Source organism: Heterocephalus glaber, unplaced genomic scaffold, assembly GCF_053883595.1.
Source record: "Heterocephalus glaber isolate CG9 unplaced genomic scaffold, H.glaber_assembly_v1.0 deba00001795, whole genome shotgun sequence".
NCBI lineage: Eukaryota > Metazoa > Chordata > Mammalia > Rodentia > Bathyergidae > Heterocephalus > Heterocephalus glaber.
This window is the reverse complement of record NW_028258476.1, coordinates 4,051,273-4,071,778: the sequence shown is the minus strand read 5'-3', so window position 1 is coordinate 4,071,778 and position 20,506 is coordinate 4,051,273. Positions and strand designations below refer to the sequence as shown.

The 20,506-nt window shown below is 39.6% G+C and overlaps 1 protein-coding gene across 1 annotated transcript; it reads right to left on the bottom strand.

Annotated features, from left to right (window-relative positions):
• Positions 1–13,099: 13,099 nt before the first annotated feature.
• On the bottom strand, positions 13,100–18,985 carry Rptn (repetin). The gene is made up of 3 exons (XM_004854138.3): positions 18,830–18,985; positions 17,289–17,446; positions 13,100–16,539 (listed from the first exon to the last, which is right to left on the bottom strand). The coding sequence occupies exons 1-3, from the start codon at positions 18,891–18,893 to the stop codon at positions 14,713–14,715; spliced, it is 2,049 nt and encodes a 682-aa protein (XP_004854195.2). The 5' UTR covers positions 18,894–18,985; the 3' UTR covers positions 13,100–14,712.
• Between the last annotated feature and the right edge of the window lie 1,521 nt (positions 18,986–20,506).

Sequence of the window (20,506 nt, the reverse complement as noted above, 5' to 3'; positions counted from 1 at the left end):
AACCAAGGGCAGCATCCTTGAAGATGCTGAACCTAGGTTAAGGACCTTTGGACCTTTGAGCAGGACTAATAGTCAGACGACAACCAGCAGAACTATAGGATATTATTTGAGTCATTATCATCTATACATCACATTTTGTTTGTTCTTTCATCTGCTGATGGGCATATAGGCTGCTACCAAGATTTAGCTATTGTGAGTTGTGCTGCTATAACACAGGTATACATGTATCACTGTAATATGATGTCTTTAAACTCTTTCTTTTTTGATACTGGGGATCAAACTCAGGACCTTGTGCTTGTGAGGCAGGTGGCAGAACCACTGAGCCTAATCCCCAGCCCGATGTCTTTAACTCTTTTGGGAAGATACCTAGAAGAGGAATAGCTGTGTCAAATGGAATTTCTATATTTAGTTTTTTGAGGAATCTTTTTATTGATTTCTTAGTGGTTGTACTAGTTTACTATGTGAAAGGGTTCCTTTTAGCCCATAACCTTGGTTGTATTTGTTGTTGTTTTTCTTGATTTCTTGATGATGGCCATTCTTTCTGGAGTTAAGATGGAATCTCAGTGTTGTTTTGATTTGCATTTCTGTAATGGCCAAAGACGCAGAATATTTTTCATGTACCTACTAGCCATTTGTACTTCAAGGGACAATATCCTTTAGTTCAGATCTGTAGGCTCCAAATACATAAAGGGGAATTCTAGGTGTGTACAGGGAATGGGAAGAGTGAGGCAAACCCATATGACGACTCTCCCTTCTGCTCAGAGGGAAATCCAAAGTCCTTAAGCCTACCAGAGCCTTTCTTTATGATTAGTGGGTCTGTAGTTACTTCTCTCATCTCCTCTCTAATGCCTTGACCCTTAATCATTTTGTACCCGCCTGACTCTTCAGTCTTCACTGAGCACACCTGGCACGATTCTGCCTGAGGACCTTTGTGGATGCCGTGGTCTCTGCCTGAAATATTCTCCTACATAGCCTTGGGGTATTTCCTCTTACTTCATCAAATCTCTATTGCAGTGTTATTTTCTCAAGAGATCTACCCTTACCACCTTATTTAGAACTGTGACTCTCAACATTCCCTACTTTCTTTCATTGCTTTATTGTTTTTTCTGCAGCATTTGTTACCTGATGTAATATGTGTTGCACTCTTCTTACTGTCTGTAAATTCCATGAGGTCCATATTTTCTGTTGTTTAAAAAATATTGTCTTATCCTGGTGCCTTGGTGGTTTTTGGAACATAGTAAGCACTCATTTTTGTTGAATGACTAAATCAGTGATGAATAAAATTTACTCATTAATGGCCATGATATTTTGAGCTGGTAGAGACCCAATATATCAAATAATCAGATTCTTTTCCTTATCCTAGTTTCCTGGTAAGATTTTACTTAATCAAATTGTAGTGAAAACATTTATTAATTCCCATGGATAGATGGTTTTTCAGCTTTGTGGACTTTTTTTCATTCAAGGGAAATAAATATTGCAGGAGAGGCCCTTGTTAGTTTACTGAATCTTACTTCAAGCTCTCTTCTTTTATCAGCTCCTGAATGTAGTTCCTAGTCTTCTGGAAATTTCTGCTTTTCTTGGGAGGAAATTTCTAAGTAATGAGGGCTCCATCCTTTGAATTTCAAAATAAATGATGGGAGAATTGAATGTTTTGGGTTGTAAATATACAGTAAAAGCTCTCTGAAGTTGATATGTTTGGAGTGTAGCTATTTTCTGAAAGAATGTGGCTGCCTTTACAGAGTTTAGAATTACCACAAGTTGCTTGTGCAGGGCTCCCTGATGTGGACCCCTTCTCTCTTTTTGCTTTGTCCAGAGTTAGTCTAAGCAGTGGCCGCACAGGCATTGGGTCCCGCTGGGAGAACAATCACTCTATGTTCTGCACAGACCATGAAAAGAGTAAATGTGAAGCATGGCTTCTTCTTTTATTTCTCTCCTGACTTAGCACAAACTCACCGGGGTACACCAAAAATGGGGAGTAAGTCACATGAGTGAACAACCCTCAGAGCTCCATTGTTTTAAAGCCAGATTCTGGCAGAGGCTGGGAAACTAGTCATTTGCTACCGATGCCAAGAAAGTAGAGATTTCTGTGTTATACAGGAGGTTGGACTAGATGACATCCCTAAGGCACAGACTCATAGAATCAGGCCATCTAGTCAACTTAGAAATCATTTAATGCAAATCCCGTCCATTGCAAAAGCATCTGTGTGACAACCCTGACTGGTGGTCATGCAGCCTCTCCTTAGGCTGGGCTAGTGGTGGAAAAAATCACTATCTCCTTCCAATGCTGAACCAACACTGCCATCCCTATAACAACCACTTTCTACCTACTGCCAGATCTGACTTCTAATAGTTTGTTTTGTTAAACAAATTTTTATTTATGTTCATACTTTTCTCTTCTATTATCTTTATCCAGTTTTAGTATTAGCACAATGTTGATTTCCTAAAATGAGAGGAGAAATGTTCCTTCTTTTTTCTGCTTTAAATGTTTGATATAATTCATCAGTTAAAATGTATATGAGCCTATTATTATCATATAGGTAGGTTTTCAAGCTAGGAATATACTTCTTTAATAGGTGCTATTCAAATTTTATATTTCTTCCAGAGTCAGTTTCATTAATTTGTCTTCCAGTGTACTTCATAGAAATTGTCAAATTTATTTCAAAAAAGATTTTTGTAGTATGCTTTCTATATCCTTTTAAATTCGGTAAAATCTGTGGTAATGTCCTCTAAATCTCGATATTGTAATTTAAAAAAATGTATAATTAATACTGCATAATAGGAAGAAAAGTTCTAAAGGAGTAGGGGAAGTGGGAAGGGTAGGGGAAGGAAAGAAGGGAAAAGAAAAAATACGAGAAAAGGAAAAAATGGAAACAAAGTCTCTGTAAATAGGGAAGGGTGGAGGGGTTGAAGGGAGGGCAGGGGAATGGGGAAAAAATACGAACCAAGATTCATCATGTAAAGGTACAAGATCCCAATGATGGATGTAACTGTATTTTATACCTAAAATGTATCGATAAACTTAATGGAAAAAAATCATTATCTCTTGAAACACTGGACTTTGTTTTGAGATTATTATAAACATAAAGGTCTTTCTCCTAAAATTGAGTAAAGGTACTTTCTTTTAGCTTCTTCCCCTTAGCTCTACTCTACTCTCTCAACCAGTGTAGCATGGCTCCTCATTCTGAGTGGCAGCCTTCAGCTACTTGCCAGTACCTCTAATGCCCTATAGATCTGGAAGAACTGTGGATTGTAACGCTCCCCATAATGTCTGGACTCAGTAGCAGCAGGGCAGAGAGTGCCATTTCTTTCCTGTCTACACACTACTCCTGTTAATTTAATCAATGATTATTATAACTACAATCACTGAAAAGCCTACGTTAGAGCTCTCAGACTTACTGTGGTTAAACCTGGTGGCCATCATTCCACTTCCTCACCTGCCTTTGCTTCTCTAGAGCTGACTCATCCTTAAAGTTCTGGGCCAAATGCTGCTTTCAGCAGGAATCGCTCTAGTATTCCCCTGGTTAGATGTAAAGTTTTTCTTCCCCTCTGCTCCCCTGGGCCTTGTGTTTGCTTATAGGCCCAGTGCAGTGTTCTTCAAATTATTCATGTTGACTTGTGTGTACTAGCTCTCTCAGTAGGCTGTGAACTCCGTGAAGGCGAGGGTGGGTGCATTCACGCTTGTGCGTTGCTGTCATGTGTAGCTTGCTGTTCTAGCAAAGGCAGGGCTTGATTCAATTATATATGAGTCTGCTCAGAGGAGTAATGGCCACTGGGTAGGTGCTTTTCATTGCCTTAGGAAGCAGTAAAGTTATTTTAAACCACAAACGCCGGAAGTTAAACATATGTTTGAATTCTGTTCTTGCCACACACAAGTTGTGACTTTGGGCCAGTTATTTGATCTCCCCATGCCTTAGTTTTCTGATCTGTAAAGCAGAGATGACAATTTTATATGATTTATGAGGGTTCAGGAGGTTTACAGGGAGCAAGGCAGCATTTGAGCACTCAGTTCTATGTCTCACTCATGCTCAGTACTAGGCAAAGTTAGTACTCACCATTTTTTTACTCCTATTTGCAAAAAATTATTTTATTCTTTTGGACTAATGACATGAAATTATGATTGTGTTCTTCCTTCACAGATTGTGAATCTTTTGCAGATACTCTGCCTCTGGACCTCTAGTACCCAGCACAATGTCTAGAAAATTGTCAGTGTTTGTTGAATGAATGGATGAATCTGAGACTTTGGGTTGCAGCTTTGATGTGATACATACATGGGATGCTGATACTATGAGTAGGCATTGTACTGTTGTGCCTTGAAAATGAATAGGATCAATGATTTCCTTGACTTTAGAGAATTTATGAACCAGTGTGAAAGATATATGGTACTTATGAATTTAAAAATAAACAGATGAATTAGAATGATACAAGAAGATTTAGAATAGTGGGCATGGAGAGGTGCAATGGAGAAATGAAAGACTAAGGTAGGGGCACTGGATGGCTTTATGGAGATAGAATTTGAAGTTCTCTTTTAATGAATATAATGTTGATTGCAGAAGCTTTCTGCTACTTAAATTCTTGTCGTTCAGTAATATCCGGGACAGATGCCCTGTCCTGTGAGGACATGGTCTTGCCCCACCTATTGTGATCTGCCTTTCCTTTGAGCTTCCGTGTGAATTCTTTCTTACTGCCTATCAACTTCTGTCACAACCCTTGGTGTGCACGAAGCGATCAGCAAATGTCATTAGGTGAATCATCATCAAATGCGTGGCTAAGCCCATCTCTGCCTCTGAATTGCAAGCTCTTTCAGGGCGTGAGTCGTCTGCACAGCTCTGTAGTCCCGAGAGGAGCCAGCCTTTCCACAGATCCTTGCAGACACTGAGGAAACAAGGCCCAAGCCACACGGGTAGTTAAACGGCTGTGCCAAGATGGCAACGTGGCCCTTCCTTCGGGCTTAGCCTGGGGCTCTGAACTCCTTGTTACTCTATGCCTCTTCGGGAATCTAGCACAGTTCTCAATAACTATTAAATGAATGGGATTTACTGAATGAACCGGAAGCATCTATGTCTCATTCAGGGGAAAACAAGGCTCAAGCAAAGCCCTCCGGTATGGGGTTTGGGACAGTTTACAGTAACAGCGACAACAACAATCCCAAACAAAACAACACAAAAACAGTTGCCAGGGACATCTTGGCAGGGACCATTATGTGTCCCTTTTCACATAAATAGGTGTTTCAGCCAAAACTGGTGACAATCCATATGACCGAAATCTTGCCTGTTTCCAGGGCAGAGAGTGCCATGCTGCGACTGCTTAGTTCCTTTTTTGTCATTTTGTGTAGATTCTCTTAAGAACCGGCAGATGGCGATAGAACCCCATAGGATTTTCCTCCAGCTTTCCTCGGAGGTGTTTTTCAACCTCGGGAATATTTATTGCATCATAACCAGGTTAATTGATTGATCTAGACATTTACACATAAAACCGTAGAACTACAAAAACTTGAAGGAGACATTATCAACTGTATTGTGCCAAGTCCTCATTTTAAGGATGAGAAAACTGGAGGACAGTCTAGGGATATAAGTAAGTGCTTCCAGAAATCCATCCAAAACATTTGGTATTAGTAAGGGTCGGGACTGAACCTCAAGTTTCCTGGCTCCCACCCCCACGCGAGTGTCCCCCCGTCTCTGTCTCTTTGTCCTCCCCCCCCTCCCTTTCTCGCTATTTGTTTTTTATTCATATTATTTTAATACATCTTCAGCTTCATTGAAGTATGCTGACAAAGTTGTAAAAATTTAAGGTATACAGCATAATGACCTGACCTTAATAAATATGTACAATGAAATAATAGGAATATGAAGTTATTTAATACATGTATCACCTCACATAGTTACTATTTTTTGTGATGAAAACATTTAAGATCTACTCTCTTAGCAGATTTCAAGTATGCAACACAGTGTTGCTAACGATCGTCAATGTGCTCTCTATTAGAGTTCTAGAACTTATTCCTCTTATAACTGAAAGTTTTACCCTTTGACTAACATCTTCCCATTCCCCAATTTCCCAGCCTCTGGCAGACACACTTTCATTCTCTGCTTCTATGATTTTCAACTTTTTAAGACTTCACTTAACAAGTGAGCTCGTATAGTACTTGTCTTTCTCCATCTGACTTATTTTGCATAACTTCATACACTCAGATTTCATCCGTATTGTCAAGGATGGCAGGATTTCCTTCTCTTTGTGACTGAATAGTATTCCATTATATATTATATATAATATATGGATATATAAATATACTACTATTTATTTATTTATTTATCCATGGATGGACATGTGTTGATTCCATATCTTGGATATTCTGAATAATGCTGCAATGAATATGAAAATGCAGATATCTCTTCCAGATACTGACTTTGTTTTTCTTAAACATATAACCAGAAATGGAATTGCAGGATCATATGGTCCTTCTTTCTTTCTCTTTCCCTTCCTCTCTCTCCCTTTCTCTCTTTCTCTTCCCCTCCCTCCCTCCCTCCCTCCCTCCCTCCCTCCCTCCCTCCCTCCCTCCTTCCTTCCTTCCTTCCTTTCTTTCTTTTTTTCTTTCTCTCCCTCCCATCCTTCTTTATTTTCGTTCTTTTGGTGGGATTAAGATCTTTAAGTACTTTGCCTGGACTGATCTTGAATTTACTATCCTCTCAAATAGCTGGGATTATAGGCAAATGCCACTATGCCTTGCTTTCATATGGTAGTTCTATTTAAAAATTTTTTTAACACTAATTTTATTGGTATATTTTAGATATACATAATACATTCATCATATGGAGTTTGCACCTGTACATGATATATCTTCATTCTTCTTTTCTCCCCTTTTCCTTCCCTCCCTTCAGCCCCTCTTTCTCTCCTTACGTACAAAAACTTTGTTTCCCTCCTTTCCTTCTAGTCTCTTTTTTCCTTTTCCCTTGCTTCCTTTCCCCCTCCCTGTCCCTAGTCCTCTTCGCATTTGAACATTTTCTTCCTATTTCACACTATCTATTATACATGTTGGTCCTTATTTACAGTTTTGGTTTCTCACGTCAAGGAAACCATGCAATATTTGAACACGTGTGTCCGATTTATTTCACTTAAGAATATGGTGTCAAGGTGCATCCATTTACCTAGAAATGTCTCAAGTTTATCCTACTTTATAGCAGAGTAGTACTCCATAGTATAAGACAACCACATTTTCTTTAACCAGTCATAGGTTGATGGAGATTTGGGCTGTATCTAAGATTTAGTTATTACAAACTGCTGTTGTAAACTCAGGTGTGCACATGTCACTGTGGTATGGTGCTTTTAATTCTTTTGGGAAGATACCAAGAAAGGGAATAGCTGGGTCAAATGGAACCTCTGGCTTTAGCTTTTTGAGGAATCTTCACACTGATTTTCACAGTGGTTGCTCCAGTCTACACTCCTACCAACAGTGGAGCAGTGTTCCTTTTCCCCCACATCCCTGCCAGCATTTGCTATTGATTGATTTCTTGATAATAGCCATTCTTTCTGGAGTGAGATGGAATCTCAGTGTTGTTTTCATTTGTATCTCTCAAATTACTAGTGATGTTGAACATTTATTCATATATTTATTTGTCTTTTGTACTTCATCTGAGAAGTGTCTATACATTTACGTGCCCATTTTTAGAATGGATCTTTAAATTTTGGGGGTCTGATTTTTTGAGTTCTTTATGTAGTCTAGATCTTAGTCCTTTGTCTGAGGAACAGATGGCAAAAATTTTCCCGCTCTGTGGATTGTCTCTTCATTCTGTTGGTGGTTTCTTTTGCTGTGCAAAACCTTTTAAATAAGATAAGATCTCAGGTGTTGATTCTTTGTAATATTTCCTGTATGAACAGGGTTTTGCTCAGGAAGTCTTTGCCTACACCTATATTTTCAAGCGTTCTACCTGTTCTATCTTCCAGCAGATTTAGCGTTTCTGTTTTAATATTTAGATCTTTAATCCATTTTGATTTTAGTTTAGTGCATGGTGAGAGATATGGGTCTAGTTTTCGTCTTTGGCATGCAGAAAGCCAGTTTTTCCAGTATCATTTATTAAAGCGGCCATCTTTCTTCTAGCAAAGGTGTTTGGCCACTTTGTCAAAGAGAAGGTGGCTGAGTTTGTGGGAGTTGTTTCTGTGTCTTGATCCTTGATCCTTGAGTCTGTTTTTGTTTGTTTTGTTTTATTTTTTTGACCAGCACCGTGCTGTTTTTATCACTGTAGCTTTGTAACATCACTTCAAGTCAGGGATTGTGATGCCCCCTGCCTTGCCTTTGTTGCCCAGAATTGCTTTTGGTATTCTAAGTTCCATATGAATTTAGAGTTGTTTTCTCTAATTCTGTGAGGTATTCTATTGATATTTTGATCAGGATTGCATTAAATCTGCATAACAATTTTGGGAGTATGGCCATTTTCACTCTGTTGGTTCTTCCTGTGCAAAAACAAGGGAGGGTCTTTCCATTTTTTAATATCTTCTTTGATCTCCTTTATAGAGTACTATAGATGTCAATGAAAAAGGTCTTTTACTCCCTTCATTAGACTGATTCGTAAGTATTTTATTTTTTGATGTTATGTGAAAGGTGTTGTTTTCCTAATTTCTCTCTTAGTGCGTTTGTTATTTGTGTACAGGAATGCTATTGAATTTTGCATATTTACTTTGTATCTAGTTATGCTACTGAATTTGGTAATTAAATCTAGAAGTCTTTTGGTGAGTTTTTGGGGGTCTTCTATGTAGAGTATCATGTCATCCACAAATAAAACTTCTTCCTTTCTTGTCCTTATTCATTTTATTTTTTTCTTCTGTCTAATTGCTCTGGCTAATGTTTCCAGAACTATATTGGACAGGAATGGTGACAGTGGACATCCTTGTCTTGTTCCTGGTTTTAGAATGAAAGCTTTCAGTTTTTGACCATTTAGTGTGACGTTGGTTGTTGGTTTGTCATAGAAGGCTTTTATCAGATTGAGATAAAGACCTTCTATTCCAATTTTCTGTAGGCTTTTATCACAAATGGGGGTTGGACTTTGTTAAATGCTTTTTCTGCCTCTATGGAGATGATTATGTGGTTTTTGTCCTTGGCTCTGTTAATATGGTGTATTAAATTTATTGACTTGTGTATGTTGAGCCATCCCTGCATCCCTAGGATGAATCCTACTTGGTCATGGTGTATAATCTCCTTGATGATTTGCTGCATTTTGTTCCTCAGTATCTTATTGAGGATTTTTTTTTTTTTACATTCATTAGGGATATTGGCCTGTAGTTCTCTTTTTTTGGTTGGATCCTTTTCTGGTTTTGGTACCAGGGTAATGCTTGCTTCCAGGAATGACTTTGAGAGTATTGCTTCCCTTTCAATTTTATTAAAGAGGTTAAGGAGTAGTGCTGCTAGGTCTTCTATAAATGTCTTGTAGAATTCAGCAGTGAGCCCATCAGGACCTTGGCTTTTCTTTGTTGGTAGATTTTCAATTACCCCTTCAATTTCATTAACTGATACTGGGTTATTTAGAATCTTTGTATCTTCTTGATTAAGTTTTGATAATTCATGTGTTTCTAGGAATCTTTCCATTTCTTCTGTGTTTTCCATCTTATTAGAATACAAGTTCTCGAAGTAGGTATTAATGATCTCCTGAATTTATGTAGGGTTCATTATAATTTCACCCCTTTCATTCCAAATTGCATGAATTTGAGTTCTTTCTTTCTTGCTTGCTTTTTTTCTTCTGTTCTTTCTTTTTGGATAAGTTTGCCAAGAGTTTGTCAATTTTGTTAAATTTTCAAAGAACCAACTCTCAAATTCCTTGATTCTTTGTATTGTTTTCTTAGCCTCCATTGCATTAATTTCTGCTTAATTTTTGTAATTTCCTCTGTCACACAAGCTTTGGGCTTGACTTGTTCTTCTTTTTCTAGACACTCGAGGTTCAACATTAGGTTATTTATTTGAACTTGTTCTGTTTTTCTGATGGAGAACTTACCACTATAAATTTCCCTCATAGAATTGCTTTCATTTTATCCCATAAGTTCTGGTATGTTGTATTGGCATTATCATTTAATTGTAGAAATGGACTGATTTCTTTTTTAATTTCATCTGTGACCCACTGGTTTGTTCAGAAGGGTGTTATTTATTTTCTGTGTGTTTATGAAGTTTTTTTGGTTTCTTATGCCATTGATTTCCAGTTTCATTGCACTGTGCTCTGATAATATGCATGAGATAATTTCAATTTCTTTGCATTTACTTAAGCATGTTCTATGAGAAATATGTGGTCTGTTTTGAAGAACATCCTGTGTGCAGCTGAGAAGAATGTGTATTCTGATGTTGTGGGGTGGAATACTCTATAGACATCTAAATCCATTTGTTCAAAAATTTGGTTTTGTTCTGAAATCTCTTTGTTGATTTTTTGTCTAGTTGATCTGTCTATTTGTGACAGTGGACTATTGAGGTTCCCCTCAGTGGGGCATAGTATTAGTGCTTATTTGATTTTTCATGTCCATTAATATTTATTTTATATAGCTGGGTGTGCTGGTATTTGGGCCATATATTTATGATTGTTATCTCTTCCTTTTTTTTTTTCTTTTTGGTACCGGGGATTGAACTTGGGTCCTTGCACTTGCGCAGCAGGCAGTGAAACCACTGAGCTAAATCCCCGGCCCTATCTCTTCCTTTTTAATTGTTCCCTTAACAAGGATGTAGTGACTTTCTTTGTCTCTCTTGACCAGTTTTCTTTTTTAAAAAAACAGTAATAAATCTTTATTGAGATTTTTTAACAAAATAATTTTAAAAAACAAAATACCTCAGGTATAAACAAGAAAGTAAATAAAGTTAGATGACATTATTATGTACATCCAAGAATCAGAACATGTTCTGGGTTAACATTCCATAGTCCCGTAGAATGTTTTCACTCATCACTGCTCAGGGCAATTGAGAATTCTTTAAGACTATCAATAATGAATCCTAATTTTTTTTTTCCCCATTAAGTTTATTGGTACATTTTTGGTATAAAATATAGTTACATTCATCATTGGGATCTTGTACCTTTATGTGAGTATCTTGGTTCTTATTTTTTTCCCCTTCCTTTGCCCTCCCTTCACCCCCTCCACCCTTCCCTATTTGCAAAGACCTTGTTTCCATTTTTTTTCCTCTTTTCATATTTTTTCCTTTCCCTTTTTTTCCCTTCCCCACCCCTCCCAATTCCCCTGGTCTTTTAGACCTTTTCTTCCTGTTACACAATATCAGTTATACATTTTTAAAATTACAATATCAAGATCTAGGAGACATTACCACAGATTTTACAGAATTTAAAAGGATATAGAAAGCATATTTCAAAAATCTGTTTTGAAATAAATTTGACAACTTCTTAGAAGTACCTTGGAAGACAAATTAATGAAACTAACTCTGGAGGAAATATAAAATTTGAATAGCACCTATTAAAGAAAGTATATTCCTAGCTTGAAAACCTACCTATATGACAACAGCAGGCTCATAAACATTTTCACTGATAAATTATATCAAACAATTAAAGCAGCAAAAAGAAGGAACACTTCTCCCCTCATTTTAGGAACTCAACATTGTGCTAATCCTAAAACTGGATAAAGATAATAGAAGAAAAAAGTATGAACATAGATAGAAATTTGTTTAACAAAACAAACTATCGGAAGTCAGATCTGGCAGGATGTAGAAAGTGGTTTTGTTATAGGGATAACAAAAAAAGGGATTAGAAGCAAGACTGCAAGACAAAGGAAGAATACATAAGCTTTGGGAACTGGTGAAGAAAATAGGAGGGAAAGAAAAAAGAAGAAACAGAGACAAGAACAGAAATAAAACTAGAAACAATGTTCTCAGGCATATAAAAACAAGAACAATCAAGAAAATAGAAAAAATAAAAAAATTTAAAACTAAAAAAGCAAAGAAAGGAAGAAAAGTAGAAAAAACTACATCCACTTCAGGATGTGTTTCTGCTATCACTGGTTGACAGAGGGAGCAGACAGAGCTCAGATCCATGTTGATTGATCCCAGCAAGCCAGTAGTAGAATTATGGTGGTGATGGATAATTCCAGCAAACCTCGGCATTTAGTTCCACTGATGTTCAGCCTGCTTCTGGTCTCTGGCGGTGAGGCTGGGACCTGAGATTTTTAGCCTACAGCACTCTGAGTACCTCCTGCTGGCTTGAACTTGGCTCCCTGTCAGCTTGACCTTAGCACTGATCTCTGCCAGTTTGAACTTGGTTGTGCCTCACCCTGACAGTTGGAGCCACTAGATGGAGCCAACTGGCACCTGCTCTGTTCTGACTTCTGTTGATCCCTTCCAAAATGGCTACCAACCAATCACCCTCTGTCGGGGAATGTCTGAACCTGAATAACTCACCAGCCATTGCAGTCCACAACATCCACTGCTCTGTTCCACTGCCACATTTCTCCATGGAGGCCTCTGTGGTCTAGTAGTCACAATGCCTCCATAGATTCAAGCTGCCCCTCTCATGCTGTGAGCTGGGGTGCAGGGAGAAAGTACCACTTGCCCCATCCTTCTTTTGTGTTGTAGTCCCTCTCTTTGGACTCCCTATGGGCTCTAATTCTTGCTTCACATCCTTGCTTGGTCCTGGGGACCCACCTCCCTACTCCTTCTCTTCCTCACATGGCTATATTCCAGTGTCTGGATTCCAGATATCAGAGAGGGTATTTCTCTGCTGCTTACTATTCCGTTATCTTCTCCAAAGTCTGCAAGAATTAAAAACATAAGGATTAGAGGCAGAAGAGTCTACAATGGCCATCTGTGAGTTTGGAGGTGGAAGAATCCAAAATGGCTGTCTGCACACTGAAGAGCTGGAGAATCCAGGAGCTGTTTGGGCCAAGAAGATGGAGGCAGAGAAAAAGAATGGTCAAGCATGCAGCACCAGCAGAGTTGCTGGTGTGAGTCTGTCAGAAGGCTGAAGAAACTGGAGACTGATGTCCAAAGGTGACAGCAAAGACTGGAGTTCTTCCAAAATGAGCCATAGCTCTATTTTTAATTTTTGAGGAGCATCTATGCTGTTTTTGAAAATAGCTGTACTGATACATTTCCATTAACAATGTACTAGGGTTGTGTGTGTTTTTTTTTTTTTACCATGTCCTCCTCAACATTTTTTTGATCTTGTCTTTTTGAGAATAGCCTTTCTAAAAGGTGTGGATTATGTCTCCTTGTGGATCCAGGGGATGTTTAGTTTTTTCCAAACAAAAAATAGCAGGGAGGTTTCCAGGCTGATGGGATGATACACTCAAAGATAAGAATTCATGAGCGACCATGGCAAACTAAGAAAAGGCCGCATCCCTGGCATGGGAAGAACATTGAATGTTCTAGGAACAGCTTCTCATGAGGCTGTCCTGGGTTGGTTATTTAGGTCAGATGGCAGAGGGCCTGTGTGCTGTGGTAAAGAGGGTGAACTTTATTGTCATGTCACTGAAGAGAAGGGAAATTAAGGCAGAGGAGATGGGAATGTGCAAAGATATTCAAGTGGTATTGAGGTTGCAGAGCAGGTAAGGAAATGACAATTTAAATGTGGTGTGAATGAGTGGTAAGGGTCAAATACAATGGTACCTTGGTTTACAAACAAAACATTTGGCAAAATTTTGTCTTTGTTTGCAAATTTTACATCAGGTGACAAAAACAAATGTGGCCATCTTTTCCACAATCATGGAACAAATTAAGTTCGTGAACCAAGGCATCTCTGTATAACTCTTTGGTTCGGGAAGGAGCTGAAAATTATATTTAGGTAAGGTCCATTTTGACTACTTATTATTTGATTCATAATGATTCTTATTTTCGTCAGTGTCCAGGAACTCAGAGAACAAACAGATTTTAGAAGTCAAGAAATGAAGACTTATTCTTGGAAAATGGCCCACAAGTGAAGATAGCATGATCCCAAGTGAAGGAAAAGAGCCATCAAAGTCATTGCTCAACAATTATTTATTTGATATTTTAATATAATTCCATTTTTCTGCACATTGGTTTTCCTGTGAAGGGTTTTCAGGACAGAGGAGCTATGAATCGACAGTTTTGGACCTTGGGGATCTGTAAAGAGATGACATGCACCTTCTATTTTATGTGACTGGAAACTAGAAAGGCATTGAATTGAAATGGATCCAGTCAATTTTGTGATAATTGGTCAGTGGATAGGACCTCTGGTGAGGGGCAAGAGGTTGATCATGACATCTGTTAAGTGTAGAGATGCCCTCTGTGCCCCTGGCTTCCCTAGCTGCCTTTCTCTGTGTGGCATTCTGGTCTAGACTATGAAGCTTGTAATCCCTGATGCTTTATTCACAGGAGCCAAAGCTCACAAAAGACCAAATTTCCTTTCTTTGGTTATAATGTAAATCTCTAGAATATCTTTCCTGTTTTTGAGTTTTGGGGAGAAGTGTTCTACTTTTCAGTGATCCAACCAAGATTCACCAGTATAGAGGGAAAACCAGGAATGATTTAAATTCCCAAACTAATCAAAACTAAGTACACAATCATTCCATTTGCTACTTAAATTACATTCAACCAGAAAGCCCCATAATTGCTGCTCAAAGCAATTGCTAATTTGCTCTAAAAGAGAATACTTATCCTTAAGAGCATTCTTGAAGGTAGATAGATATAAGGGGAAGACAAACATTTGCAACATTTCAAACAGAAGTAGATATGAACTTGATATATAGGTTTCTTCTTTGGCTTCATGTCGCTTAGCTTGGAATCTCAACAGCCTAGTACCAATGTGATTTCTGCTCTTGTAGATAACCATAGAAGGGATTGGGAGGAATATGAGCTGCCTTGGTAAGATGACCTCTACCCTGTTGTCTTCTTTGATCCTGGGACTCTTGGTACCTCTCTTTCTTCTCATGGGTTTGACTATCTTCTTGTTGCTGATGATTATAAGCCTCTATATGGGTTTGTCTGTCTCTTCTCTGGTGGTTCTGCTCATCTTTAGAGATTTGTCCATACTTTTGTTGATGATGCTGATGCTGATCCTCTTTCCAGGTTTGCTTGTCTTGTCTATGGTGGTTTTGCTTATCTTCATACTTTTGTCTGTCCTTTGTTTGATGGCTTTGTTCCTCTTCATGGGTTTGCCTATCCTGTGCTTCCCATGCACTTTCCTGACCATCATGGCTGTGTCCACCCCAGCTTTGACAACCCTGCTCTTCCTCTGCCTGATGGATTTGCCCTTTGTCCTGGGTCTGTCTGGGTTGGACCTGTCTGTGGCTCTGCTCACTACTGCCTGATTGCCTGTCACTTCCTTTGTGATACAGTGGCCTTTCTTGTTGGATTTGTGATAAGAGTTTGTGTTGGTGGTATTGACTATCCTCCTCTGGCTTGCTTGCATAGTGGCTGCTGTGCTGTTCCTCTCTAGACTGAAATCCCTGTGTCTGGTTTTGATTCACTTCTTGTTCTGGAGTCTGTTGACTTAGTCTCCTTGACTTTCCTGATTGCTCAACATATGAGTCTCTTCTTGTTTCCCCGTTCCCTTGGAAGTATCTGTTTTGTCCTTGTATCTGAGCTTCCCCAGCCTGTGAATGACCATAGTGACAACTCTGTACTTGTCTGTCTGTCTGACTATAGTGACAACTCTGCCCTTGTATGTCTGTCTGCCCATGGTGGCAAACCTGTCCTTGTGTGTCTGTCTGACCATAGCCTGATTTCTGGTTCAGCCTCCCAGACTGTCCATAATAAAAGCCTGATTCCTGTTGGTTGGTCTGATTAGAGCAAGGGTCTTGTGTGAGTCTTCCAGACTGCCCATAGTGTGATTGTTGTCCAACCTTTGCAGAATGAGCATAATGAGGCTCCTGAGCTGGTTTCTCAAACTGATTTAAGACAAAGATATGTCCTTGCTCTTTTTGCTGGCCACTGCTAGACTTATGACTCAGTCTGCGACCTGAGCTAGAGGCTTGACTTTGTCTTTTAGACTGATCAGAGCTATAGTGTTTATCTTGTCTCTCAGACTGATCATGGTGAGAATCCCTATCTTGTCTCTTGGACTGACAATGGTGGGAATCCCCATCTTGTTTCTCAGACTGACCATGGTGAGAATTTCTGTCTTGACTCTCCGACTGGCCAGAGTGGAAGTGTCTATCTTGCTTCTCAGACTGACCATGGTGAGAACTGTTATCTTGTCTCTCAAACTGGTCATAGAAAAAGTCATTATCTTGTCTCTCAAACTGACCATGGTGGGAATCGCGATCTTGTCTCTTGGGCTGACCATAGTGGAAGTCTCTGTCTTGTTTCTCAGACTGATCATGTTGAACATCATGACTTTGTCTCCCAGGCTGACTGTCATGGGAATGCTGTCTTTTACCCACATGCGTCTGCTGGTGTTGTCTGCCTGTGCCTCCTGGAAACTTATGGTCTTGGGTTACTTCATGCCCCTTTTCTTGCTGTGAGGTTCTATCTCCATATGTCTTATTATCTAGCTTATGGTGGCAGGCTTGGACTAATTGGAACACCAACACAAGGTATTCATGAAAGTCAACACATCCATTTCTGTCTCTGTCTAAGTGGTTCAGAATGTTTTCCACAGTCTCTGGGTCATTTGGTTTCTGTGAGAAGATAAGACAAAGAGCAAAATCAGATATTCTCCTATGGATACTAAGAAGTATATGAATGTCTATGCCTCAATGCATTCAGACCCACATGGGCCTTCCTTGATTGAGAAACCATTAATCTAAAATGGCTCAAGCTTGATTCTAGTCTTTAATTAGCTGGTTCTCAGAAGCTCATCTCTTGTTGGACCAATGGGAGCATGCTTATAGGGAGTAGATACACTTATTCAAAATCATCTCTATTAATAATTTGAGTCATTTGAGGAAGTTATTCCACTCCCTTCATCTGCTATATTCTAAATGTTTGTTTATCTACTTCTTTATCATTATATGGTAAGATCCTGGAAAAAAAGGGGAAGCTGGTTTTATTTATGCTTCATGCTAGTAACTAGAATTGTACTGGTATGGAGTAGGTGCTCAGTGAATGGTCAATGAATGACTGAATAAGTAAGTGCATAAGAAGATGTGTCAGGCACTGAACAAGGAAATAAAGATATTTCTGAAAAGTTGTTCCTCATTACTTTGAATTTGTACTGTCTCTTGTTCAAATTCAAATGTAAGGAGGGAGCTCTCTCTCTCTCTCTCTCTCTCTCTCTCTCTCTCTGTGGTGTATTCTAGGGGAAAACTTCTGAAATTCTTTTCGTTACAAGGTGGAGCATTACTAAATAAAACAAAACATGAAATCCTGGGTGTAGGTGTCAGAATCAGCCATGCTAGACTGTGGGGCCGGTGTCTGTGTATCTTACCCGGAGGATGTCTCCAAACTCAGTCAGCAGCAGCTGCTTCAATTCCGTCTTGCACAGTGAAGTACAGTCTCCATTCTCCTTGGCGTAGTTCTGGAACACTCTGATCACACTGAGTATGCTGTTCAACAACTGAGGCATTGTGGCAAATACAGGTGAACCTAAAAGAAGAAACAAGATTGTTGACTGTATTTGGGATGAAGACCAAGAGACAGAATTTCCAGAGGGAAAGTGACCTGTTTTGGTTCGAGAAAGGAATTTAAGAAATGACAGAGCCCCCTTTTTCAGCCATGCCCTCATTTTGACCCACAGTGAGGCTCCAAAGGAGGCTTCGGAGGCGGGTGATTGAGGTGGGTGGGTACAAACTGTTGTCCCCTGCTAGAAAAAGAGGCAACTTCATTAAAAATACAAAGCAAAAAAAAAAGGTATGTTAGTTGTTTTTTGTGTTCTATCCTCTACTCTGGGTGAAACTTGTTTGAGAGAAACTGTCATATTAGAACCACAAAGTATGGCCAGGAAGCACACAGAAGCAGGGGCAGAAGCCAGCATGGTAAGATGGTAGGACATAATTTTCTTTCTTTTTTTTTCCGGTACCAGGGATCGAACTCAGGACCTTGTGGTTGTGAGGGAGGCATGATGCCACTGAGCTAAATCCCCAGCCCAGGACATAATTTTCTGCCAATGACTAGCTTACTGGAGAGGGCCCTGAACAGATCCCATTGAACAGTCCCAGTTTTCTAATGAGTCTTTCTCAAGCAAGGAAGAAGTTTAGCAGTCTCTCTCAACAGACTAAGAATGCTCTCTGAGAGGCTAAATTCTAGCAGGTGCTTCTGGCCTGGATGGTTATTTTGGGACCTGCTTTGAATAGCAAATATGAAAACTGTTACAGATTAAAGTAGCAAGTGGATATGTAGCCAAATTAACTACATAGATGATAATACCATAAATGATTACTGAATATCCAGTTAGGTTCACACTGGCTGTGCAGGGCTGGCATCTTTTGGGATTTGTATGTCAATGATATTTCTTCTTGAGGTACAAATATGCCAGGTGCTGGATTCCAAACTGAAGCCCTAACAGCAAAGTGCTTTGAGCTCCCAAAGGTATAAGTGATGCCTATAAGGATAAGTAGAAAATAATGGATTGCATTGGACAAGCTGAGTCCTTTGTGGCAATTCACTGCAATGAGATTTGAGTATTTTTGAGTCTTCATGGCACAGAACCCTCCACCTCATGAAACTCCTAAACTCCTGGGTCTTGAATAACTTGCAGAAAAGTTAACTATCCTGCTACAGGAGACTCAGCTATCCACAATAGTTCTAGCCCATAGTTTGGGATGCCTAGATCAAACTGAAGCAAATGTATCTATCTTTTCCGAGCTCAGATGTAAGGCACCTCCACAACCATCATCTTCTCAGATAAAGTCTAGAAAAGGAAGCAGAAACATACCCAAAGCCATCACCCACAAGTCTCAGACCTTCTCACCCCAGCACGTTATAGTAAGAGCTTTGCAGATGCTGCCATTGCTCTCATGTATGTCTTACCTGATGAGCAGGAGTGAGCAGAAGATTCAGAAGTCAGAGAGGATAAGGAGACCTGAAAACTCATCTATTTATATGAGTTTAAATTGCCCTCCAAGGACATCCCAGGAAACACCCGTTCTATAGCAGAGCCTGAATCACTCGGGGCCCAACCCCACTCAGTGCAGTACAACCAGATTAACCTCTCCCTTCGCAAGCTGTTCCATTTATTTACTTCCTCCACGTGCTCATGAATCTGTTTGTCACTGGAATAGGTGGCTGCTCAAGTCCTGGCCCCACTTAATTAGGGGAGTGAGTGTACATGTATGCATTCAGCTGTGGGGGTCCCAAAAGGCAGAGGACAGCCTGAGTTCATCCTTAATAAGCGTCACTTGCTAAGGCTAATGAGGAACGATGGTCAAGTCCCACCAAAGTAAGGTATCTGTATGGTCACAATACAAAACTTAGCAAAGTAGGGATTGGCAAGTCTGTGTAATTTGGCTAGGATGTAGATCCTGGAAGAGATTTGTCTTAGAAGAGTGGGAGACAGACATGTGATCGACTTTGGGGTGATGTTAGGGGCAGTGATGATTGTGGAACTGCCACCACTTGATTCTTTAATGTCTTATTAAAAAGTTGAAGTTCCGGGGCACATCAGAAGCTTATGATATCTGTGACGTAGAGATACTGTTAGAGCTTGTCCTCCGTTTATTCTCCATCTCTGTATGCATGATATGCCTGCACAGGGTCCTGAAATAGGAGATTCTTAGTAAATGCTTTGAGTAAGAGGATTATTGAATTATGGAAGGACTGGAGAATCCTGTATAAGATGCAAATAATTCTAGACTCACCTGTATTTCTGCTTTTGTCTTACACTAGGTCCCTGGTTGGATCTTTTTCTATATATCCATCAACCAATCAGTTATCAGCAGTGACACTTGCTGGTCAGGATTTTGCAAGGGAATCACAAAAATGCAGAAAGATTTTAGTCCAATTAGGGTAAAGAAATTTCATGTAGACAAAGATTTTGAATCTTAGGGGTGGGATGTGCTGAGTGTTGAGTATTAGAAGACCCGGGTGCATGTGGAGTCCTCACGGGCTGGGCCTGAGCTTCCCTTAGAAGGTGAGATTTGCAGTTCCTCAGAATATTCAGGTGGCAGAGAAGAGAGAAAAGAAATTCTGGGTGAGAAGGGAAAGACCAAAGGCACAAGGTGAGAATTTATATGTTGTGTTTGGATTAGGATGAGCTGGCAGGTCTGGCTAAAGCACACAACACATAGAAGAGTAGAATTAGAGAATCTTGGAGTTGAAAGGAGAAATCTAGTCTTAGCTTCTTGGGAAATCACTTCCATTTCGACACAAGGCTATGACAGATGCCAGGCCTTGCACACTTGTTTTCTTACCTCAGCCCAACATTGTTTCTTATACATTCTTTGGTGCACATTTCGGTCTTATTTTAAGGTTTATTTTAATGAGAAATGTGAAGCATGGATCACTTTGGTCAGAAAAGTAACATGATCGAAGCGTTGTTTAGGGGAAGGTTTTAATGGGCCTGCAGTAGGTGGCCAGCTACCTCAGTTTGTCTGGGATGAAGGGGTTTCCCAGGACATGAGATTTTCAGTGTTAAAGCTGGGAGAGTTCTGGGCAGCCTGGGACAAGTTGGTCACCCCCAACTGTGGTATATAGGCTAAACTGGAAAGA